Raw genomic sequence first — 27,402 nt, 5'->3', positions numbered from 1 at the left:
TGTTAAGTTTGTAATATTGTTATTTTATTTTTTTGTTTATAATTCAGATATTGAATGTTTTGTTCATGCAACATTAATGCACATTGTTTTTTTTAATTTTCTATTCATATAATAACATTATTATCAGTTTCTATTTTATTTCATTTAAAAAAAAATATATATAATAATTTAAATATATTTGCTTTTGGGGGTGAATGTAAGATATAAAATATACAAGTCATATATAATATTATCTATAATTATCATCAGTATTATTATTAATATCATTATTATATATGTATTTTGTTACTCCAGTATTATCTTTAGCATGGCTTAAATATACAAGGTTATTGCAGTAGTACCCCCACTATATTGTTTTATCTTGTTAAGAATTTAAAATAGCAGTGTAAGGGGCGAAGCTCTGATTGGCTGTATATTATATAAATTGGCGGTATATTCAAAATTTTTCCATATTCAACATTGATGCAGTATATAATGCTAAATTGTTACCATACCGAATACAACAAATATTTTCTTTAATTTGTATAATATAATTAAAATAATTGTCTTGTGTATTAATGTTGTACTTATTGCTTAAGTTGTATGTAATAAATTGTCTTATATTTGTAATAAATACATCATACATATATATATTATGCCTATTTATTTATCATGAAAGCATGTATTCACTAAATCAGTTATAAGCAAAGTTGGGCCAGTTAATGATTTTTTTTAACTCAATTAAGTTAAAAGTTAATACACACTTTTTATGAACTTTTTATAAGGTTTAAAAAAAGTTAATTTGTTTATATAATTTTTTCCCACCCCAAAACAAAATTATAGACTTTAGTGTTTATACTTTATACAGTATTTTCAAATATAAGTTAGATTGAAAAAAAGACATTATACTTACACAGTCGATTGTTGATGCAATACTTGATGGCAATGCCTTGATATTTGATGAAGATGAATTTGATTTTGAAATAAAAAAAATATGAATGAGAAGATCAATAATGATATTATATCAATGGCTGGCTTAGAATATATCACTGGATTTGTAGCGCATCATTTCAGAGCTAAATATCCACACTTGATATCTAATGGTGATATGAATAATTCCAGTTGGATAGCTTATGCTTCAAGAGGTAACTTAACAGTGCCTAGTGATAAATTGATGGATGTGGCCAAGGTAATGAAGCATTTTTTTACACAATTACATGGAGACTACTGTTCTAAAGATATTTCAATAATTAGAAAAGTAGCTGATAAAGCCATAAATTATTATAAAGGAGATTTACCAGTACCAGAAAAGGTTTTACTATACTTAATACGTACAAGAACTTTTATTTTAGTTCGTGCTATTAATGCTGAACATAACGAATATATGATGACAAAAGAAGAGTAAGAAAAAAATGAGGTAATCAAACTGCAAATTCGTATTAACTATTCCATTATTGTATTTATATAACCTATCTCTATCTACTGGTACTTTTCCAACCGTTTGGAAAACAAGTTAAGAAACCAATATCTAAGGGAGGTGATATATTAAGTGTAACAATTTATCGTCCAATCAGCCTACTTTCAATAATTCCAAAAATCTTTGAATCAATTATATCAAAAAAAATAACTCCTTTGCTATCTCAATTAGTATGTGTAATCTTTCATAAATTAATATTAGACTCCTTTGCTTCTAGATCCCAAGTCGACGTTATTTATACAGATTTTTCTAAAGCGTTTGACAAGGTAAACCATTCAATACTCATATCTTAACTTCATAACATGGGTATTCAGGATCCACTTCTCTCTTGGATTTCATCCTATATACCAAACAGGAAACAAATTATAAAGTATAAAAATTACAAATCTAATCCTTTCGTTGTAACATCCGGTGTACCTCAGGGCTCTCACTTAGCTCCTTTATTAATGATTTAAATTTTTTACTTTCAAGAAAACTTCTTTTTGCCGATGACTTGAAAGTACAACTTCCTAAAATATTTTGTACATTATTAGACATGACAAATCAAAACTAAGCATTTAAAAAAATAATAATTAAAATATTAAACAATACACTATTATGTACTAAGTATTGAAATTAATTCAATTTAATTTTAATATTTATTATTATTCGAAAATCATATAAAAATGAACAACTTTTATACAATTATAATTATTTAACTTAAGTTCTTTTAATTTTACATTAGAATCATAACGAACGCGAAAGTATTGATAACCCCTATAACCCTACACATAGTACACAGACATCTGAGCCTAGTTCTTCACTGTTGTCTGGAACAAATGAAACTGCATCCTCTCTAAATACACCATCATCATCAAATGCTTTTACCATAATGCAAGCATCAACTTCTATTCTGAAAAAAAGACAAACGTCTGTTGTTGGTTATTTACCAAAAAAACTATCTGTAGATGCAAAAAAAAAGTTAGATCAAACGCTATTAAAACTTTTTGTTAACGATTTCCAACTTTTTAAGGTTGTTGAAGACTCAGGTTTCAAACAATTTGTACAAATCCTGAATCCTAATTATGAGTTGCCAAATCGTCATACAATATCCAAAGAACTCATTCCAGCTATGTATGAAAAATGTTTAGGGGAGATGAAAAGCTTGACATCAACTGTTGAAAATGCTTGTTTGACGACAGATTGTTGGACATCTAGAAACAATAAAAGTTTTATGGCCATTACAATACATTTTATTGACACTGAATTTGAACTAAACTCTATACTTCTAGAATGTTCTTCGCTTAACTTAAACCATACTGGACACAACCTTGCACAAGAAATTAAACGAATATTGGAATCATGGGAATTAACTAAAAAAATTACATTTGCAGTTTCTGATAACGCATACAACATAAAAAATGCCCTTAATAACTTAAGTTTAAAGAATATGGGCTGTTTTGCACATACAATGAATCTTATAGTCCAGTCTGCTCTCACTTTAGAAGAAGACCTGATAAACAAAACAAAAAATATTGTTTCTCATTTTAGAAAGAGTACAGTAGCCAACAATTCATTCAAAACTTACCAATTAAATAATGGTATAAAAAAATCCAAAAAAATTAATTCAGGATGTCTCTACTAGATGGAATTCAACATATTATATGGTATGCAGATTTGTCGAGTTAGAAACCTCAATTCGTGGTACTTTGGGTTCACTTAATAATGCTCCTGAAAATCTTCGGCCAGAAGCATGGACAATTTTGAAAGATCTTATTAAAGTATTGAAGCCCTTTGAAGAATTTACTAAAGCTATAAGTGGACAAAGATACACGATTGCGTCATTAGTAATAGTTATTGCTCAAGGACTCTTTAAAGTTTATAATAGTTTAAGAAAAACTAACCTGGCACCAAGAGTTTTACATGTGGTTGATAAACTTATAGCTAATATGAATGAAAGAGACGGATTTAAAAATTTAGAAAAAAGTAAAACTCTTTCAAGATGCACATTTCTTGACCCACGATTTAAACACATTCCATTTAACCATAATGATATTCTATTGAATACTACAAAAAATGATTTAATAGAAAAAACGGCAAACATTATTCGTAGCAAATATACCGAAGAGTATGAATCAGTAAGTTTGGCAGATGTTAACACAAATCCCAATAACGAACAACCATCTATATGGGATGATATTGACAGTTGTGTAGCCAAGTCAACACCTATTGGAACTGCAACATCAAGAGCTATTGTGGAACTGCAACGTTACATGGAAGATTCGATAATTTCTAGACATCAAGATCCATTAAAATGGTGGAAAGACCACAGTTATAACTACCCAAATTTGAGTATTTTGGCCAAAAATACATTGTGCCATCTCGAAACATCCGTACCTTGCGAGAGAGTTAGGTAAGATTTGCATCTTATTGCTTTCCCCATTCTGCATACAAATGTAATTGAACATTAAATATTTAAATTTTTTCGTACGTTTGTGATTTTAAATATTTTATTTATTCCTTTAAAATTAAATATGATATATGTATTAGTAAACAATTACCTATATATTATACAATTTGTAGTATCTATAATTTATAATTTAACGGTTTGAATAAATTATTATAAAAATAAAAATAAATACAAAATATCAATAATTAATATAATATGGATTTTACAATTTTAGATCTTGAAATGGATACAAATTTTTTAGTTGCTCATTTTTTTGATGACGAATCTGTTGAAGCTGTGCCTTCAATTTGGTTTATAGGAAAAAGATTATGTGCTTGACCAAAAAATAATGCACTTGCTGGAAAATTTATTGTTTCAAAATATAAATCAAATGATAAAGAGTTCAAATATTTAAGAGCTAGGATTCTTCGTAAAAATACAGGTAAACTAAAATAATGCTTGCTGTCTATTATTTTATTCAAAATTATGCTAATATGATAAGAACTTGTATTCCTGATAATTATTTTTCAGAAACACTTGAAAAAGCAAGAGGTATAGCAGAAATAGCAAAATATAAATCTGATTTTTCATTAACTGAGGATGAAACTATTAAAGCAGTAAATATATCTAGTTCTCCTTCATCATCGACTTGTTCTATGCCACTTTTTTTCCGACCCCGGTATAAAAAAACATAAATACCATTTCTATTTGTAAATTAATTTAAACATTAACTTTTTTTTGTTGAAAATTATTGACATGCTACACATTAGATACTGAAAATAATGAAAAGTTTTATTCAACATCTTTAAAAAATAACAAAAAATTCGGTTGTAAAAAAATAAAACCTGGATGTTCTCCTTCACCAAATAAAATAAAAAGTAACTATAGTTTATATAGATTAACACGAGTATATTGATCTGTATTTTGTTTTTACCAATTTTAATATTATTTTATTATTTTACTTAATGTTAGATAAAAGTCAGCAACATGTCAATATAGTTCATAATAAGTGTTCAAGTGCCAATAAGCAATTAGTATTTGATGAACAAACAAAATATGATCAACAGTTGAATACTCCATTAAAACAAACAACTTATTGTAAGATTTAAATTATACTTATAATTGATACGGTGCGTCCGGTTGGACGACCCGCGTCGTGAATAAAAAGACAGTGTCGTATTCAGTAATCAATTGTTTCTATTGCTATATGTAAAATAATTATGGTTACAATTTATAGGGTCGAGTAAAGTGTCGATTTGTGTCGACCAGACTTAATTAAGTGGGTCGACACAATCGGAGGCACTTGGGTGTGTGGTCGGGCTAATGCCGGACCCTATCTTTACAATATAGGAATATCAATATGCGGTTAACAAATATATATAGGCTAGGGAGTCGGCCGTCGTCGGTGCAGACTTAAATCAAGCGGCACTCCGACGACGAACCTGGCTCGGGTCGGACAACTTAATTAAGTGCCGATGTAATCAGATGATGGCCCTGAAAAGGGCCCTTTTAATAATCGCGTTAGCGGGACAGCGATTGGTCAGCGTTCGGCGATGGTTTCGTTAATCTCCGATGGCTAAACGGTGTGGACTGTGGACTGCCGGGGCCGTGTCGTCGTCGGATGAGCGTTGCTGGCTGACTGGTAACGGCGATGTTATCGACGGTCGGTGCTTGAGCGACGCCGTGTAGCAGCGGTTCGTCGGTCTTCGGCGGTTGGGCAATGCTAAGTGCCGTGCGGCGGCGTAGTGTTCGGTCCGCGGCGGCGGTGCGATGCTAAGTGCCGTGGGGCGGCGTAGTGAACGTTCTTCGGCGGCCGGACGTTGATAATTGCCGTGTGGCGGCGTAGTTGTCGGTTCTCGGCGGCGGGACGATGATAATTGCCGTGGAGCGGTATCAGGGTTCGTAACTTTAGGGAAATTTCCCTAGTTTTAGGGAATTCTGGACCATGTTAGGGAAATGGGGAAAATATATATATAAACTATTAGTTCTAGGGACTTTTTAGATTTTTAAGTAATATCATTGAGTATAGATAATATCTATATATTATCTATTATACTCAATGGTAATATATAAATATATTTATATTTGGTTGATTATGACAAAAAAAAATATTCTGTGATAATAATTGTTACGATCATAGAATTTCGTTATTTGATAAAAATCTAAATATAACTATTGGTATTTGTAAACAGTTGGCGGCGGTTCCGCCTTCGGTGGACTTCGGCCCCATTTACCACTAATCGCTTTGTCCTGTTGCTTGCTGATTGTTATTGTTATTATCATTTAACTATTTAAGATTTAACGTTATTATTTATTAGTAATATTAGTATATTACGCAGTTGGTCACATTCATACATCAAATTGTACATTGTGGTATTCGGTATTTACAGCACATAACGTCATCATTGATTTTACATTTATAATCAATGGTATTATGTCTATAATATAAATATTAAAGTATACCTTTTGTCCTATTAGTATAGTTTTTAAATTGTCTGTTGTCATCATTTTAAAGTTAACTAAGAATTGTTGTCAATATGTCGGACTCGGAGGTTGATAGTCCTCAAACACCACCTAAAAAGTTTAAACTGTCCTACAAACAAAAATATTGTGTTGAATGGGAGTCAGATACCTCATTTAAGGGATGGCTTTCACCAAGCAAAAAAGGTAATATTTAAATAATATATTCAAGTTATTATAATGTATAGGGAGTGATATTAATATTAAAATCATTATTTTGTTTAAGGAAACACGTTTTTTTATTGTAAAGCATGCTTAGTAGATGGAGTAGCTGGCAAATCAGAAATTACAAAGCACGCCAATGGAAAAAAGCACAAGAAAAATGTTGGAAATGCTAAAAACCAAAATATTTGTGAAATGTTCACAGAGAACAGTAAATTGGATATTGAAGTATGTTTGAAAATGTATTTTCTATTTTGTATATCTATTTTATTATTATAGGTCAAGTATGCTGAACTACAATTGTCATTATTCATAGCAGAACACAATTTGCCGTACTCAATTATGAACCACCTACCTAAGCTTATTAAAAATATTTGTCCAGATTCAAAAATTGCACACAATTTAAAATGTGGGGACAATAAATGCAAATCCGTCATAACAAATGTCTTAGCATCGGTAAGTCACGATAATTTAATGAATGACCTCAAGACACATAAATTTTCTATAATTTTGGACGAAAGCACTGATAGATCGGCAATTAAGCACTTGGCTCTTGTTATCCGAATAGTTCAAGCACCGCTTAATATAATGGATAGATTTGTCACTTTGATTGAAGTGAATAGTGCTACATCGCAAGCCTTATATGATCATGTCATACGGTTTTTTAATGATAATAATATACCGTATAAAAACAATATGATTGGATATGCAAGTGATGGGGCAAATAATATGATGGGCGCACATAATTCTTTAGCCACAAAATTGCGCAATGATATACCAAATATTTTTGTGTTTAAGTGTATCTGCCACTCATTCCACTTATGTGCATCATATGCTTGCATGAAGTTGCCAAAATATGTAGAAGATGTAGCACGAGATGTTTATAATTATATCAGCAACAACCCTAAACGTTTATGTGAATATAAAGAGTTTCAACAGTTTTTAAACTTAAAGCCACATAAACTAAGTTCATCCAGCTCAGACTAGATGGCTATCACTACATTCGGTTGTAAAACGAATACTGTCTCAATATTCAGCTTTGAAGTTATACTTCACATCTGCAGCATTAAATGATGGATTAGATAATGCAAAAATCATTTTAGATAGACTTACCAATCCATTAACATTGATGTATTTTGAATTTCTCGATTTTGTTCTCCCGTTTTTCATAGACCTAAACATTGAAATGCAATCGACAACAGTAAAAATACATGTAGTCTATGATAAGGTTGGTTCTTTGTACAAAGAAATTCTCAATTGTTACATGAAAAAAGATTATATTTGTACAAAAGAAGTAAACGAAATACAATACAGAAACCCTGAATTCTTTTTAGATCTAAAAGATATATATTTAGGTGGTAAGGTGATGGCTTCAATAACCCAAATGTTGACTGAAAAGAAGTTAACATATGCGATGATACAGGACTTCAAATTAAGGTGCCAATGTTTTTATGTGGAAGCAGCTAATCAGGTTTATCAAAGATTTCCATTCAAATTACTTCAACCATTGAAGCACTTAAAAATCATATGTCCAGAAACCATTTTTGATAATGATGTGTCTTCATTGGGACCCATGTATGCTAGTCTACCAATTTTGTTTGGGGACATAGACATCAACGAAGTGGACAGAGAATGGAGAAAATTGCCATTTGTTCATTATGAATCTGCAAAGATTGATCGAAATACAAATATTATAGATTTCTGGACATATATTAGTAAATTGAAAAAAGGAGATGAAACTCCTATGTTTCCATTAATGGTTTTTTTAGTAAAAAATATAATGACATTGCCACATTCAAGTGCATGTGTCGAAAGAATATTTTCAATGGTTAATGCAATAAAAACAAAAGAGAGGAATAGATTGCAAACCGATAACTTGTGTGGTCTGTTACAAACTAAAAGTATGCTAAAAGCTTCAAGCTCTGAGTGTTATAACTATACTTTAAATAATGAATTTCTAAAAAAATTCAATCAAAACATGTATAAATTTAAAAGCTTATAATTTTGTTTTGTACAATGTGATGATATTTATTATATTTATATAGCTTCTTTAAATAACTTGTTCAAGTTTGATCAGTGTTATATTGTTAAATAAGTTTATTCTGCATTATTATTAATTATTAACTGTTATACAATGTGATGAAATTTATATTATATAGTTCTTTAAATAACTTGTTGAAGGTTGATCAGTATTATATTTTTAAATAAGTTTATTCTTCATAATTAATTAATTGTTATAACATATAATATTATAATATTATGTAGTTTCTTAAACATTGAGTTAATGTTAAATGAGTTTATCCTATAGTGTTGTTAATTATTAACTGTTATAAAAATGCGATAATATAATTATTTTATATTGTTAAATAAGTTTATTCTACGTAATTAATCTATTAATTGTTATATCGATAAACTACTAGTATATAACCGGGTAGCAGGCAATCAAAAAAAATTGAACGANGATGAAGTGGCATGTCGTTGATATATACCGAGAATAGGTGGGGGGAAAGACATGATCCTTGAGGTACTCCTGCTCTTATGAGTCTGGTGGAAGAATTTGTGTTGTCGATTGATATGAAAAATTGTCTGTTTTTTTAAGAAAGATGAGATTGTGTTGATTAGCTGGCGTGGTATTTCCATTTCAAGAAGTTTGACAAGTAGGCCATCGTGCCAAACCTTGTCAAAAGCTTTTTCGATATCTAATAGGGCGGCGGCTGTAATTTTTCTTCTATTTATATTATTTGAAATGTTGTCTATAACGTTAATTAGTTGAGTAGTCGTACTATGTTGCGGGCGGAATCCGAATTGCTCTGGTCTGATTTTTGGGAGGACGTATATGTTGAGTCTATTTAATATTAAGCGTTCGTAGACTTTTGACAGTGAGTTTAAAAGGGATATTGGACGATAGTTGATTGGTAGTTTTGTGTTTTTTCCTGGTTTGGGAAGCATTATTATTTTTGCGGTTTTCGACTGGGATGGAAAGTATTCTTGTCGAATGCACCCATTAAATAATTTGCATAGATGTAAGATTGTGTCTTTGTTGCTGCATCTTTTTAGAGCGTGATTTGTGATACTGTCATTTCCCGGAGCTTTGTTGGTCGGCAAGTGTCGAATTGTTTTTTGTATTTCACCCGGGGTGAAGTATATGGTTTGGTTTTGTTTCTGAGAGTTTTTGTATGCTTGGAGAGTTTCCTCTACGTAGTGTTCGTTAGGGTGTGGGAGATTTGTCGTTGAAAATTGTTTTTCCATGCAGTCAGCAAATAATTCGGCGATGGATTGGTTTTCGTAGACCAGCTGACTATGGCTATTTTCAAGAGGATGATGTGGTAATTTTTTACGAAGCAGACTTCGGTTTAATTTGTATAGTTTGGATCTACCATCTGCGTGGTTTTCAGTGGAGAAGATGAATGATGACCATTCGTCGTCCCTATATGATGAAAGAAGTTCCCTTACTATTGAAGTTTGTTTGTTGAGGGCTGTTTTGATTGTGGGGTCTCTTGATCTTTGCCATTGGGCTCTCAGTCTTCTTTTTTGGGTTATTGCTATTTGAATTCTTTTTGGTAGTATCTTACTGTGATTGGTGGGTGAAGAAGTTGAGGTGTTGTTGGAGATGGTGGTTGAGATGATTCTCGTTAGATTTTCTATAGATTTTTCTATTTCTTTTGGGTTTGTGATGTTCGGGGATGGGAGTGTTGTGAGCTTCATGTCTGCTTCAAATTGTTCCCAGTCAATGGTACGTAGTGGCCTTGGAGGGTAGATGTTGGCTGATTGATGGGAGATTTCTATGATGATGGGGGTGTGATCGGAGGATAGCTTTGTTGAGTGATTTTCTAGGTGGTATTGCAGTTGTTCAGTTTTCATTATAGCAATGTCCAGTATGTCTGGATTGTGGTTATGGTTGTTTGGGTAATGAGTGGGGGAAGTTGGGGCAGCTATTGCGATGTCTAGTCTTGAGTCCAAGTATCGGGATAGTGTGACACCAGCGTTGTTGTTGACCCGACTTTGCCAAATGGTGTGTTTCGCGTTTAGGTCTCCTGCAATGATGGTGTTAGTAGGGGTGTTGAGTAGGGCATCTAAATCTGAGGTTTGTAGGGTGTCTTTTGGGCTTTTGTAGACTGCTACTAATCTGAGTTCTGCATTTCCAGTGTGAATGTGTATTGCGGTGTTCGTAATTGAGGTTGTTGGGATGATTGCTGGTTGGTGAATGAATCTTCTGTTAACTATGACAGCGGTTCCTCCGGCTGGAGGTTGGTTGCTTGTTTGGGTCTTGTTAGAATAGTAGGAGTGGAAGTTTGGTAATTTGAATTTTTGACTTGAAGAGAGGTGAGTTTCGTTTAACAGTAATATGTCTACGTTTTGTTCTTGTACAAATTGTTGTAGTTCAAGGCGCTTCCGAGTAGCACCTTGTGTGTTCCAAAAAAGTATGCGGGTGTTATTCATGATGGTTAAGGAGGAGAGGGATCAATCATCAATGTCAAAATAGAGATAATAGCATCTTTTACTGTAATCTTGTTGGAAGTGATGTTTGAGATTAATTCTGTGAGTTGAGTGGTGATGAAGGTGGTTTTGTTTTGGAAGCATACGAATTTGAATTTGGATAGTCTTGATCCATTGGTGTGGGGTTTTGAGGAGAGTTACTTGTAGATGAGTTGATAGGAATTATGAAGGTGTTTGATGGTGATGATTTTGATGTGTTAGGTCTGTTTGGGGCTCTGATTGATTTTTCTTGAATTAGTGCTGGACAGTTATCGAAATCGTCCGGTATATATACCCATTTCGATAACTTAGTCCGTTGCTGATTGGTCCGTGCCTCTGTTGTGACAGATGAAAATCACACCGTTGTGTTGCCGTTCGCCTTTACTTGGTGTGGTTTTCATCTGTCAGACCGCTTCGTTTTTAGTCAATTAGTGGTCTTGATAAAGACCTTTTTGTGTATCTCGGTTTATTCCGTAGCATAATTTACATAAAAATTATTATTATTGATACTTACAAAAATAAATTTAATTTTAGTAAGCCAAACGGAGAAAAGTATTAATGAACACAGTTAAGCATCAAAACTGTTTGAAATAAGCAAATGTATTATAGTATTATACATATTGGCAATTGAAATTATTATTAATTTTAAAATATGATAAAAATAATAATATATTAACTGTATTTAAATTATTGCTAAAAATTAGTTATTGAAAATGATGATCATGAATATTTGATGAATAGCTTAAAAAATAACAAAAGGTTTGGGTGTAACAAAATAATTCCTGGATGGTCTCTTTCACCAAAAAAAATTAAAAGTAACTATAGTTTTTATCAACATAATCTGTATCTTGTTTCTACACATTTTAACATAATTTTATTATTTTACTTATTGTTAGATAAAAGTCAGCAACATGTCAATCTAGTTCGTAATAAAAGTTCAAGTGACAAGCAATTAGTATTTGATGAACAAACAAATGATCAACAGTTGAATACTCCATTAAAACAAACAACTTATTGTAAGATTTAAATTAAACTTATAATTTACATAAAAATTATTGTTGAAACTTACAAAAATAAATTTAATTTTAGTAAGCCAAATGGAGAAAAGTATGAACGAACACAATTCAACATCAAAACTGTTTGAAATAAGCAAAGGTATTATACCTATTGGCAATTAAAATTATTATTATCTTTTAAAATTATATGATAAAAATAATAATATATTTGAATTTTAATTATTGCTATAAATTAGATATTGAAAATGATCATCATGAAAATATGATGACAAGTTTAAAAAACAACAAAAGGATCGATTGTAACAAAATAAATCCTGGATGGTCTCCTTCGCCAAAGAAAATTAAAAGTAACCATAGTTTTTATTAACATGAGCATTCTTATTATTGCTAATTACCAAAATATATTTTATTTTAGTAAGCCAAATGGAGAAAACTAATAATAGACACAATTCTGCACAAACATCAGCATCAAAACAGTTTGAAATAAGCAAAGGTACTATAGAATTATACCTATTGGCAAATTAAATTATTATTATGTTTTAAAATATGATAAAAATTATAACATTCTATAATATGTTTAGATACTACTGAATGTCTAAATCAAATCTTAACTTAACTTTTTTGAAGTATGAACTAAAACAAGTCTTAAGCAATCAAATAATAATTATGGGACGATTAGAAACAACTGAAAATATTTTGGAGCAACGTTCTGGTGTATTTGACAAAAAAGAACAAGATTGTATGGATTTAACAAATTGTCCGCTTCCAATCAATAACAATATTGATCTTACTACATTTTAAGATAAGATATCTGGCGATCAAGATTTTAAAAATCAATTAGTAAGTTATTAATAATTAATTAATTTTCTATTTTATTATATTTTCTTTAATACATTTTTTGATAGGAATATCTCTAAAATGTTCTAGTGCTTTTGTAAGTTATAATGTTATTGTTAGGTAGTTCTTACTTCTTATACAAATATATATTGCAATTTTATATGATAATAGCATTAATATATTTTTCACTTGTACGCCATATTAGCATCTACTATCTAGATTAAAGGATTATAGGTACAATAATATATTCAAATAAATTTTGTTATTTTGAGGACTTAATATTTTTCAGCATCCTAACATATAAGACTGTTGTCTGTTTTATTATACTTAAAGCGGGCGCTCTTAACATATACTATATAGTATCTACACGAGTATACTTTAAATTGTATGGAATATTGATGTTTTCCAAAATGTTTATTATATATTATTAATTATAAATACACCTTTTTTTTTAGGTTACTGAGCTTTCATGTATTGGTGGAAAAAATGTTAAATTGGTTGTTAAGAGAATCATGTCCAAATTATTCTGTGACAGTTTGCTATCTAACTACTCATACACCGGGAAAAAAGGAAAAGATAAATTTTCAAGTCTATCAGTATGCTCAGTTGTATTTGGTATGAACTAAGAATAATTTTAAATAATCTATTATATCTAAATATATATATATATATATTTATGCCATTAGTAGTATATAAAATTATACTACCTACTAATTTTTTTCTCCAACTTATTATTTAATTACAGATAATTATAATATCAATATAATAATTACCTTTTTAGGTGCCGTTAAAAAACAAACAAAATTTAAGAATACTCCATTAAATGAAATAGAAGAAGTCATAAAATACATTTTGGCACAAGCGCCTTTAAATTTAAAAAGATTAGAAGCTAAACAAAATAAAAGCATTTGGCATATTATTATGTATTTTAAATTAAATTACTTTTAAAATTATATATATACATTTTATAATTTTTAAAAATGTTATGAATTTTGAACACAATAATACTTATTATGTATATTAGCCGTGTAATTATATTTTGTTAAAAAATAAATTATAATATATATACACCTAAAATAATTTAATGTTGTTAATTTGTAGATGGTTATTTATATGAGTATATAACACCTGCATCGTATCTATAATAATTAATTAACATATTCTCCATCATCATCATATTATATTTGATTATTGGTATGTATGATAACAAATACCGAAGTGTTTATTTTTATATAATATATTTATACCTATATTAATTAATAGAGGGGTTTCATTCAAATTTACTATAGTCAGAGTTTTAATCAAGGAACATGATTTATTTTTTTATAAGTGAATCTCATGCTTTAAATCTCAATTTAAACTTGGATTTGTAAAAATAAACAATTTGTGTTTAACAAAATACATAATATATTATATTTTTATTACAAACATTATTAATAAAACATATCAATTGTTAAATCAATATTGAATTTAATTATTAGTATACATTAAATATCAATGGCAAGTTAATGTTAAAAATAATGAAATAGAATACGGTACACTCACAACTACTACCACGATCAACATTAATGTCACAACTACAACCAAAATCTCTAATGGCACAACTACTAGTACTAGTAAGCAGTGGCGTGGTGAACATTTATAAACCATGATGCACAACAATTTTAGTTCCTACCCACCCACCCAGAAGCGCAAATATGTGGGAGGCTTACCTACCCCCTCCAATAAAAACTTCTTGGAGCAACCACAAAAAATTAGAATAGAATAGGCATTTATTCAAAAATATGCATTTGGGGTTTGAGCCCCCCCCCCCTGAAAAATTGCCTATTTGCTCCACTGCAAATTTGGTGGGCCCTTTCTCAGACACCATCCCTAAAATATTTCCAAAACAAATTAATGAAAACTATAAACTAATAATGATTTAAGCACCTATCTACTTATACTTATCTATATCGTACATAGGAATAATGAGGATTATAAAATTATAAGAGGTTTTTCCCTCTTTTGTTGTAATTGACTCTTGATTTATCATTTATTGAAAATGTACCAAGTATTTATTTAAGAAGTAATTTTGGGAGTTGACACACTCAAATATGTTAACAAATATGTCAGCTTTTTTTAAATTGTACCATACATTAAATATAAATTAAACACAAAATAGTTATAAAATTGGCAAAAAATAAAATTAAACTTTGCAATACCCAATTATACGACCATATTGTATAGTAATTAATATTTACTTAATGAGAATAATACTATATTTTGATAGAAATGTAAATTATTTACACTAAATTATGGGAAAACAGGGATATTATACATGTATCACAATTTATTTAATAACATTCAAACTTTGAAATACTTTTTAAACAAATTATGTAAATAACAGTATGTCAGTATACATAAATTAATAAAAATTGGTTTAACTAAAATATATTGTTTAAAATTAAATTTTAAATTAAACAAACAAAAGTGCCCTTTGTAATATTGTAGATGATTGACCAAATCGATTAATAATTTCTTCGTAGTCAATTTGAACATCTTTTTCAACGCTAAGCATTAATAAGCTCTCAAGCCTTCCTTCATTAACCGTGGTCCTCAGTCTAGTTTTGATAAGTTTCACCTTAAGAATCATATAAAAGAATTAATAGTTAATATTATAGAATTTAAGTATGTTAATTAATTACTTTTGAAAATGTCCTCTCTGCTGATGCTGAAGACACTGGAATTGTTCCATAGGCTTTAAATGCCAAATATAAATTAGGAAAAGCAACAGATAAATCCAGAGTTGATAATATATGAAGCATGGCGTGGAATTTTATTTTTTCTAATTTATCAGTTATTTTGCTGCTTTCCCCACTACTACTGCTACTTCTACTGCTACTATTATTTAATTCACAATCAGAGTTTTGATCACCTTCTCCTTGTTTAGTAGTTATATTTTTAATTTCTGTATGAAGTTGAGATGGTAAATTAATACTGGAAATTAACTCATTGAAACTTTTAGCAAATGTTTTATATTCGTTTTTTAATTGTTCTACATTAAGGTTTTGTATCCAAGTTCCTAATCTATTAAAAGCATCATACGGTAGTGTTTGATTTTGGTCGTTATATAATGCTATTCTTTCTGGAGATAACAAAGCTAAATCTTTCATTATTTCATGGGATTCATTAAATCTTGTATGAATAGAATTTATGATTTGATCCAACATTTTAAAATAAGTTTCACATTTATACTTATTTTCTGGAGAAGATAATACTTCATCCCTACTGTTTTCACCAGGCATCCTTTTTTTATTTCTTCTTCTATTTTCTTTAAAGCTTGTAGAAGAAAGACAATTATTTTCGGCAAATTGCTTTGCTTCGCTTACTAATTTTTCATATTCAATATCATTCCTTTTATGAGTTAATTGTTTTAAGCTAGTATTCATTAAATTAATAGCTTCTATAAAGTCTAAGGATTTGGATTGGAGATAATTCGAAAGAGTTGTAGTAATACCAAATATGTTTTTCATAAAAATCATGGATAAAATAAAATTGAATGAGGTTATTATTTTTAAAAAGTTGTTAGCTCCAGCAGAAGTGATTCTATCTTCAGAGTTTGATAGTTTTTGAAGTGAATCTAGTAAAGCATCAAATTTAGAATATACAACTTCAATGACACGGCCGTGTGATGTCCACCTTGTGTCTGAAAAATTTTTCATTGATCTAACACGCTTAAGAGGTTGAAGAAGCTTTTGAGATTTTACAAATTCCGCAGTTCTTTTTCTCGCTCTCATAAAATTAACTAAAGCTTGAAGATCACCAAAGAAATTTTTTGTATTGGTACTAGCATCGGCAGTGTCTACGATTACTAAATTAAGTCTGTGAGCGAAACACCACACGTATATGGCTTTATCATTTTCCTTTTGAATTAATGTTTTTAATCCTTTATATTGTCCCTGCATTGAAGCAGCACCATCATACGATTGTGCATATAAATATTCTTTCCAATTAATGTTATACTGTTGCATTATTTTTTGAAATACATCAAAAATTCCTTTACCTGAACTATCTTCGGCAGTTTCCAAAGCAATTAATCTTTCTTTGATTTTTCCCATATAGACATACCTTAACACAAATACTACTTGTTCTAAACTTGACAAAGTTAGTTGACCAGTAGTAGTGTCTATAATAATACTAAACATTTGTGATTGCTTGACTTCTTCTAATATTATTGAACGAACATACTCTTTCATAATATCTAACAATTTGTTTTGGCTTACATTTGATAAAAATGATATCCGATTCTTGGAAACATTATTTATTTTTTGAAGGTGCAAATTGAGAACTGGATGATACTTTCCCATTAAATTAATTAGTTCAAGGAAATTTCCTCTATTGTTAGATGATTTGTGCTCATTATGGCCTCGAAGAGCAATGTTTTGTCGAGCAGTATACAATAATGCATCAATGACTACCTTTACAATCTCACGATTTTCGACTACTTGTTTATTAGTTCCATGTACCATTTTTAAATCAATTCTATGGTTATTGGTATAAAGAGCTTTACTCATTTCAGACTGTAAATGTTCCGGTAGTAACTCATGTTGTTCAATATTTCTTTTAATATTAGACCATTCATTTGTACCCTGGGAAGCAATTAACAACTTTTTTGCTTTGGGTAAACCAAACAATTTACATGTCACGCAGAACACTCTGTTCAGAGCAGGAGAATATGATAACCATGATCTTTTACATGGGGGTTGATCCTTTAATTGTTTGTAGTAGTAAACATCATGAAAAGACCTTACCTTTCCTGTTTTTGTGTTGGTAGTTATGGGATATTTGTTATCAATTAACTCGGAAGGTTGACAAGGACCCAACTGGGTAAATAGCAATAGCTGAGCGTATGGTACATAGTCTGGTATATAGGCTGGATCGTTTGGAAAATTTTGAATTGTTAAATTTAACTCAATATCATCTGAAAATGTATTTCAACTGAATAATTATAATTTATAAATTTAATCACAGTATGAATATTATTTGATAAATAAGACATTATATCTCAATGACAATATAATACTAATATTTTATCCAGAAGGTCTAACACTTTGAGTAGCTTTAACTTGGCACAATATTAACGAAAAATAAAATGTTTGACGTGAAAATTCTTAAAAACAATAGTTAAATATTATATTTGAATTATATGTTGATAGTGGTTTAACCAATAAATATAAGGTTGAACAAATTTTAAATATACACTTTTAGAAAAGCATGAGTTAAAATTATGATAAAAAAAAAAAATTCAAAATAGTGAATACTTTTCAAGCTATTGAGTGTAGTCACTTAAATAGATCACTCTGTATAGTGTTGTAAAATATAAAAAAGTTTGAAAATAAATAAAATAGCAATATTCATATAATCTTAGACATTAATGTAGTACTAATTAAACTTGTCTCTCCAACAACAAAATTTAAATTTAATATATTTTCCTTACTTTCACAAAATTACCTAGCAAATCTGATCTTAATAATATTTAATGCATATTAAATATTAATTATTATTAGTTAAACAAAAAAATATAAATTACTTGTTTCTAGATGTTCAGCCATTGATGCATTAGCACTTGACTCAGCTACAAAATCAACCTCAGATATTGGAACTAAAATAATTAATACACAAATTAGATACCTCAATTTACTTATACCAATATACTTTTATCAATTATTGTTTTTATTTAATATCATAATAATGATTATTCTTATTATTAAAACACAATTATTTTATATAATTACCTGGGACTGGAAGACAAGTAGAAGTAGCAGAGACAATCGGTTCTTCAAATGTTGTATTACTATTTTCAATATCATCAGTATTCATTTCTTCTATAATAATTCAAGTAGGTGTTTATAAATTAAAATATAATTGCAAATCTATATTATAGATAGGGAGATCGTTATTATTTAATACAAAATTAGTTAGTCTACATTAAATTAACACAACATGGTAAAACATTTAAATGCAAAATACTAAAATCAGTAAAATCCTATATTCAATCAAATAAAAATGTTAATCATGAAAATGACAAATTGACAACCAAATAAATTAACAGATTTATCTCTAGATTTAAACTATTATTACTTATAGCATTTAAATTATTATAGTTAATAAAATAAGTATGGACGTATGGTTATGACTTATGAATCACACCTAATGAGTAATGATGGTTATTTTAATGAAAAAAAATTATTTTATTTATTACCTGGAACTGGAAGACAAGTAGAAGTAGCAGAGACAATCGGTTCTTCAAATGTTGTATTACTATTTTCAATATCATCAGTATTCATTTCTTCTATAATAATTCAAGTATGTGTTTATAAATTAAAATATAATTGCAAATCTATATTATAGATAGGGAGATCGTTATTATTTAATACAAAATTAGTTAGTCTACATTAAATTAACAGTTTAACACAACATAGTAAAATATTTAAATGCAATATACTAAAATCCTAATTTCAATCAAATTATTTATTTGACAATAAGTTCAAACATTTTTTTTATTTTTACCAATTGGTAAGTGTTTATTTTCCCATCAAAATATAGTTTTAAATAAAAATATGAATACCTAAAAATAAGTATACATTATGAAAAAACTATTTACCCAAATCTGCAGTGTAAGGTCCATCAAATGTAGATTTTTCGGGGATTTTTTTTTCGTATTCACTTGAGGACGTTGTAGGTTTTTCACACTCAACGGCCTCAACTTCCAAAGTCTCGCTGTTTTTATCACCTTTCATAAATAGTTAATTTGTTTAATATAATTAAAATTATAAAAATAATACGTAATAGAACAATAAAAATAAATAGAGTAGGTAACTTACATTCTGATATTCTGGTAAAATCTTTACATATTTTTTTAGCTTGAGATAAAGTAAAAAAAGTCTTGATAGTTTGATTTTTTCGTTTAGATTTACGAACGGGGCAAGCATTTAAGTGGCGAGTCCAGTTCACATCATTCATAAGACAGCGTTTTTTATTACAATCACATTTTTCATTTTCGTTAGAAGACATTATTTAAAAACACTGAATTAATTAGCAAGTAGATGCGTATTACTGACAATTTAAAGAGTCATACACATACGACTACGCAGCACACACGTTACACAACAAAAATAAAATCAGAAGAAAATCAAATTATTTAAAACTCAACAATCATTAATCATAATAAACATAATAGTCGGCTGTGTGATTTCAGTATAACCACGATGGTCGAAGACCGATACCACGGATAATAATATAATATGTATGTGATATTTTAGCGAATAGCAATGGAAGATAATAATACATTATTTCAATTTTATTTTAGGCTATTTTTAGACAGATAATAATATTTTTCCCATGAAACAGCGAACATGACGACAATAACATCAACATCATATATTCATATTATTGGAAATATTATTATTATTATTATTATTATTAGCTTATCAATAAGATTATTTTATTTAATACCACTGGGCACTGACTATATGAAAATAAAGTCTATGTTAATACCATTTATACCGTAGTGTTTAATGTTTATAATCGATATTCGATGCTAATACCTTTATATTCTTAACTCGAAGCTTTCAACAGTTTCGGCCACGATTATCATTTATCAAATGTCATTGATTAGGTACTTCATTACTTTATTGAACGTTAAAATTAAACATGACGGTCAGCACATGCTCAACCAAGACCACCCACCCACCACCCTAATATTGGTAGTGCAGTGCACCAACAACAGTATAGGTACTCAAACTGCCTCTGGCCGTAGACCGCTGCCAATATTATCAAATATTATTTACAATCAACTATTGAACTATATATTATAATGTAATAACTAATAAGTTCTATAATAAGCGTTAGATAATATTATATCATTATGTATAACAAAATACTAATCATATTGTTGCCACTAGCAGAAAACAATTACCTATTTAGCAACGAGTGTGTTATTGAGTGTAGTTGACTTGTCATGCGCAGGTGGAAATGTCTCCACCGGTTACCAGTATATAATGTTTGTGTTATATTATTACTTACCATAATGTTTGGTATCCAAGTTGGATACAACTACATAGTTCATACTTCATACCCACCCATACACCCACCCACCCAAAAAATTTTCACCATGACGCCTAGGCGTCATTAAACCCCTTTCACCACGCCACTGCTAGTAAGTAGTACTAGTAGTAGTGATATTAAGACGATAATTTCAAGTAAACCGACCTTAGAAAATAATTCTGAAACATTTCAGCATATGCACCGACTCGGAAAACATTATATTGCCTGTAACAAATATCCTGATATCGTAAAAAAACATACAATGAAGTCACCATACCAAAAATAACTCAAGATCTCGGTGCTTTATTAAGACAAGAAGTAATTGATAACCATTTAACAAAACCGTATCATACAATCAGTATAAAAATGCAACGTCTTTCTACGTTGCCTAATTCTATTGTTCAACTACCTACTCAAATGGGTCGTGCTATTTTGAAGGCTAATGAAAAACTTGGTAATAAAATTGGTTCTCTAATGATACATACGTATGGGGATGCTAAAAAACTGACTCTAAGTTCATATACATATCCTATGAGAGTAATAACTAGTCAAATGGCTTCTAACTTTACTTTTAATGAATTAAATGAAAATATCACGTATGATTTCCAATATTTGACTCCAGTGTCACATAAAAAGTTCCTTCAGTGTATTGTAAAAAGTTATAAAAAAACATTTTCGGATAAATTAATTTCAGAAACAATATCTATGTCATTGCGTTGTGATGGATCAGTGGATCGTTCACAAATAGATAAAATGTATATAATACTTAAGACAGTGTCATTAAAAGGAGTCGAAGAGCAGTATTTTTTGGGTGCAGGACAAGTTGAACAAAGAGGTGCCGATGGAATTTTGGACGCTATTGAAACAGCTTGTATAAATAACGTAGGTCATGATGTTACTGAATACATTTTTAATAATATATCATCGATTGTTACTGATGATGCTGCAGTAAATATTGGTAGTAAAGGAGGTTTGTGGACGTTGGTTGAAAATAAAAGGAGAAATAATTCAAATAAACGTAATGTACCATTAATTAAGAATTGGTGTGCTGTTCATCGGTCAAATCTTGCATGGAAAGATATAAGTTCTTCCGTAGTAAAAGTATCTCATATCATAAGTAAGTTATCAGGAATTTCTGCTTTTTTCCACAACTTAGCACTTCGAACTAGAGAACTACAACAACTGTCTAAGGTAAATAATTTACAGCTAATAAGGATACCAAAATTTTTTCAAGTGCGATGGACAGAATTTTCTTTTAGTCTAGTTAACGCAATATTAATTTCATGGAAAGCTCTGGTTATATATATGCAAAATTCCAAAGAGAAAAAATCCAACGGATTTTTATTATTAACAAATAAGGACATTATTTTTTTATTGGCATTTTTGGCAGATGTATTGGCCATTTTTAGTCGCTATCAACAAACTATTCAAAGTGATAAAATAACGGTTTTGGATCTTGTTAAGCACACTAAGTCAGTTGTAAACAAAATTAAATCATTGAGTTCAGTTAATTTAGTTGGTGGTTGGGTAGATTTACTAGAAGATGAACTTTAAGGTACCGAAGGAAAAGTTCTAAAAAAATTAATTTATTTTCAAGAAAAACAAAAACATAGGCGTAATTTGTATGTAACTGAAAATAGATCTGTAAGTGCTATAATATCATGAAATAGTAGAAACTTGGGTTAATTTTTTGCAAGACCGCATAGATATTGATAAATATTTTGTTAGTACTATTAAACCTGTTGCTAACCTTGATAGCAAAGCTAACATTAGGAATGTATTTGGGTAAGGATTTAGATTTAGCTGATTTAAATATGGAGTATACAGATTTAATGGAACACAATAGATTAGAAGAGATACGACAAATGCCACTGCCTAAAGTAGTACAATATTTATCTGGTTCCAAAGAGTTAAAAAACATTACTATTTTACTTGCTCGTGTTATAGCTGCAAAACCTCACAGCGCTGAAGTTGAACGATTAATAAGTAAAAGCAATATTCTTAAATCAATGAATCGTCAAAGTTAGCATGTTGAAACAGAAAATGAATATCTTTTTATTCATTTTAACATGCCTGCTCTTCAAAATTGGGACCCAAGACTAGCAATACAAATATGGTTAAACCAAAATGAACGCCGCATTAAAGAAACCCCTAAAGCCAAAAAACAGGAATGGTTCAAAGGGATATTTATGGAAGCGACAAAAAGAAAATCTGAAGACCAAACTGAACAAACGATTAAAACAAAAATGTTCTAATAGTATTGTGTTATGTGTTATGAATATAAATTATAAATAGTATGAAAAAAATAAAGAGGATATTATTTAAAATACAATATTTTAAACGGAATGTTAATTTTGTTCATAATAGGTTAAATTTTAAATTCTTCCACATTAAAACTAAAAATATTATCATTTTTAACTATAGTTTGATTATAGTTCTATTTTTATAGGCTTATTAAAAAAAATGCGTAGTTGATAAAAATCCTTAGAATAAGCCCTGTTGTATAAGTACCAGATGATTCACTTAAAATATATTCATTCAATTTTATAGTAGTCTTTTTTGTTTTGGAGATTCAGTTTCGGTTTCAGGTAATAAATGTTCACAGTCTTTTAAAATTGCATTGAACACTTCTTCATTTCTTGATTGTTTTAAACTATTAATCGCGTTATGAATTGCTAGGGTTAAACCAGTTTCTCTTGATTGCAAAATTGTATCGGCTGGTTTGATGTATCTCAAACATTTTAACATAAGACGCAATGCAAATCTAAATGTTTTTTTTTTCATTGTTAATGAGAGTCCTGCACATTGAGCTACTTCATTGCCATCAAATGATTTTCCATGCACTTTTTTAGACAATTTATTATATTATCATAATTATTATATATAATTTCAAATATTTTTAAATAGCTAGACCAACGTTGTTCTAACAATCTAACTGTATTATTGACTTCGTATCATGAGTTTACTTTAAATACTTTATGAATGGCCTACACTGATCAAAAAAGTGACCAATTTCGTTCACTTCCGGCACTGCTTTGACAATAACCAAATTCAATTGATGATAATAACAATGTACATAGTTAATAGTTCGATTTAGCTTTTTTTGCATTAAAGCCTGAACGCCACCTTTAGTACCACTCATCACGTTAGCGCCATCGTAACATTGGCTGAGCATATAATCAGTATTAATATTTAATGACTTTAAAAGATCAAGTGTCATTTGCACAAAATAAGCTGCATTTTAAATTGATTATAAAGATTCAATTGGTTTTCCATTTTTTACGTATCGTATGGCTATGGCAATATTTTCCCGATTATTATTGTCTTAGTTCCATCCTCCATTATAGTATACCATGGGACATCAGCATTTTTTAAATCTTCTACAGCACTATTTTGCACAGCGTTATGCATAATATTGATGGTTTCATTTTGAATGACAGGGGATAAATAAGTAGCATTTTGAGGAATTAATTTAGCGCATTCTGCAAGTTTAGTGTCTTTTTTAAGAGTGTACCGAAAAAATGATTGAAATAAACCTTTATCTTCGTGCATTTCTAAATCAAAATCCCCACGAAATGGTAATTCATTCACGACTAAAAATATGATTATTTCAAAAATTGTTTTCGAGAACTTTTTCATTCAACAATGTTGAAATTTCTGTAGTCGTTTCAACACGTTTTTGTTTATCTACCAATTTTGTTATACAAATACGGCAAAGTGAAGAAGATTGATGTTTATAAAACCCCTTATTATTTTCTAAAGCTTTTTTCTAGTTGGAATATTCTGTCACAGAAAATGCAATTTCTTTAGTTTCATTATTACCAACAATTCTGCATGGATAACAAAATGCAACATTTTTCTGGACAATATTCAAGCCAATCAAATAATTTAAACCATTGACTTCTAAAAGATCTACCACCTACATTAGGATACGATGGAAGAATTATTTTATTTTTTTTATGTGTTTGAAAAATCGGTTGATTATTTGTTTTATTAATTATTGAAATGTTCTCTGATGTTTTATTATTATTTGAAGTACTTTCGGACGTTTTATTATTTTCGGTATTATTTTCAGACTAGTTTTTGGTTGTTTTGATTACCCATGAATCCATATTTCGTATTTATGTTTGATAAAATCCAAAACTAAAAATAATATTTGTTTTGTTTAGTTAAATTATATTAATTATATATTATATTTTAATTTTATTATATTTATAAATAAAAAAATTTGCTCATTCAATTTGCCACAAATTTAATCATAATATAACAATTTATTAAGTTACCTTATAACAGTGATATAATTTCTTGGCACACGTGTACTGCTGCAGTCGGCGATGAAATGAAAGAATATTTAGGTGTTCTATAGTAAAATGTCAATTGATTGGAAAGTATTGAGCTACGATAACGATACCAATCAATTTGCCAACAGTCGTCGTGACACGTCAGTATCGTCGTCATGGCCCGGAATTTCTGAAATAAATACTACAATACGCACAGAACGAAAAACATAAAGAAAATAACCAATTAAATTAACAAACTTCTTGTTAACATAGGGCCAACAGGGAGGTTTGTTGATTTGGAAATTAAAATCTTGTTAATTTATAGTTCAACCATATTATCGTCCATATTACATTGTAAGTTTACTAAAACTACCTATTCGCTTAATTCAACAAAGTTACTTGTTAAATTCTTAAATAATATTTTTAAAAACTTTGTTAGATTAACAAAAAGTTTTGTTAATTTTGCAAATTTCCCGATTAATTCAACAAATTGGCTTTTTAATAATTAGTAATTCAATGATGTTGGGATTTTTATAGTAACATCAATTTTGTTAAATGCATACAACTGCCGATCAAATTAATAAAAACTGAATTGTTAAAACAATAAGAATATATTGTTAAATTTATTAACATTGTCTTAATATTAAAAGATGTTTGACCCACTTTGATTCAAATATACATAAATATTCAATTTGGCATATATAATTAATGCTGAACAACAACTTATTAAAAATATATGTAGTTTCTTTTTAATATATAAGTTGGATTCATATGATATTTATTTATTTATTTTAATGACATTTTTAAGAATATGGTATGGACTTACAACTATGTGACAAAATAAATTTGTATAGACATGGACTTATAATTTAAAATGGACTTATAACAATTACTTTTTGCAAACAACTTATTATATTTTCTTTTATAAACTTTATAAGAAAACGAAAGGAAACAATATCGATTGATAAAATCTCTTCAACGAATAAAAATAACATTTTTCTATACTCAAAAAGTTGAAACATAAACATTTATTTATAAAACATAATAATTATCACTTCTTATAAAATAACATCAACTAATAAAATAAAAAGTAACCCTTTACCTTGGTTAAAAACATAATAAAATTAATAATTCTCACTTTTTATAAAATAACATCAATTAATAAAATAAAATGTATCATTATAGGTAAGTATCTTTCTTTAAAACAAAATAAAATTAAAACTCTTACTTAAGGATAAAATAATATAATAAAAATTAAAATATAAGTAACTAACAAAACTAATAATAATTTATTTTCTTAATTCAAACAGAAACAATACTATAAAAACTTTACTTGTGGTATGAGATCAGTAGTTCTCATCATCAGTCTCTCCAGTTTCTTCTAAATTTAAAGGAACAATATTTTTATAAGTCTTAAGACTACGATAATAATTGCTGTAAATAGGTGGTATAACGCCATCTTTAAGTAGTTTCATCAAATCTTTTTTTTTTGCTTCACTTATTTGTAGTTGTTTTTTATACTTTGGAGTTAACTCAAGAAAATTTATGTTTTTTTTAGAGACGTCAATAGTATAAAAATCATCCTGACTTAATTTATATTTGAATTTAATTAAGTAAGGGTTTTCTTTATCAAACCTTAACCATTTTACTAAGAGCCATTTCATTTTTTGATTTGTTGTTCCATCTACAAAGCGGGTCCAACATAATTTTGAAGACAAATCTTGAAGATCATAAAATGCAGTATATTCAATTGTTTTTACATTATAGGGTCGTGGTTTCTGTCTAGCTGTTTGAAGAAGCAAAGACCATTCTTGGGTTGTATAGATTTTTTTATGCTTCTTTGCTCGTTCAATAGTAGAGTGCATCGAGTCTGCCTCTAAATAGGAGTGACCAGATTCCATAAATTTCATATCGATAGTTTGTAAGTGTTCAATATTGTTCACAGCATATAACATTGCAGCTGCTACATTTTTGTTTCGATTCTGTCCACCACAAGTATCCGAGAATGTAGATACATGTGACACACTATCAGGCAAAGAATATAAATATTGTAAAAGACAACTTCCAATTTCAGATNGTAGTGTTAACATTTTACTTAGCCACATAATCTCTCAAGTACCCCGGTGCCTTTCTCTCCCGCTG

General features: G+C 29.1%; 2 protein-coding genes across 2 annotated transcripts; both read left to right on the top strand.

The window, feature by feature from the left end:
* Positions 1-3,099: 3,099 nt before the first annotated feature.
* LOC111037113 (zinc finger BED domain-containing protein 1-like) lies at positions 3,100-4,223 on the top strand. Its single transcript, XM_022319491.1, has 2 exons — positions 3,100-3,787; positions 4,120-4,223. The coding sequence occupies exons 1-2, from the start codon at positions 3,100-3,102 to the stop codon at positions 4,221-4,223; spliced, it is 792 nt and encodes a 263-aa protein (XP_022175183.1).
* A 7,534-nt stretch (positions 4,224-11,757) lies between these two features.
* Positions 11,758-13,777, top strand: LOC111037119. Its single transcript, XM_022319497.1, has 8 exons — positions 11,758-11,857; positions 11,939-12,058; positions 12,132-12,197; positions 12,295-12,405; positions 12,474-12,551; positions 12,640-12,898; positions 13,351-13,510; positions 13,677-13,777. The coding sequence occupies exons 1-6, from the start codon at positions 11,776-11,778 to the stop codon at positions 12,672-12,674; spliced, it is 492 nt and encodes a 163-aa protein (XP_022175189.1). The 5' UTR covers positions 11,758-11,775; the 3' UTR covers positions 12,675-12,898; positions 13,351-13,510; positions 13,677-13,777.
* The last annotated feature ends 13,625 nt before the right edge of the window (positions 13,778-27,402 follow it).

The sequence above is a fragment of the Myzus persicae genome, unplaced genomic scaffold, assembly GCF_001856785.1.
Source record: "Myzus persicae strain clone G006 unplaced genomic scaffold, MPER_G0061.0, whole genome shotgun sequence".
NCBI lineage: Eukaryota > Metazoa > Arthropoda > Insecta > Hemiptera > Aphididae > Myzus > Myzus persicae.
The sequence above is the reverse complement of the archived record's forward strand: the minus strand, read 5'-3'. Positions and strand labels throughout refer to the sequence as shown.

What these genes read in the sequence shown, in the direction of transcription:
- LOC111037119 (XM_022319497.1), top strand. Translation starts at nt 11,776, where the DNA reads ATGAATAGCTTAAAAAATAACAAAAGGTTTGGGTGTAACAAAATAATT. An exon ending in ACTGTTTGAAATAAGCAAAG is followed by an intron (nt 12,198 to 12,294) that starts GTATTATACCTA and finishes GCTATAAATTAG; the next exon opens with ATATTGAAAATGATCATCAT. An exon ending in ACAGTTTGAAATAAGCAAAG is followed by an intron (nt 12,552 to 12,639) that starts GTACTATAGAAT and finishes TAATATGTTTAG; the next exon opens with ATACTACTGAATGTCTAAAT.
- LOC111037113 (XM_022319491.1), top strand. Translation starts at nt 3,100, where the DNA reads ATGGTATGCAGATTTGTCGAGTTAGAAACCTCAATTCGTGGTACTTTG. An exon ending in TTATAACTACCCAAATTTGA is followed by an intron (nt 3,788 to 4,119) that starts GTATTTTGGCCA and finishes TTACAATTTTAG; the next exon opens with ATCTTGAAATGGATACAAAT.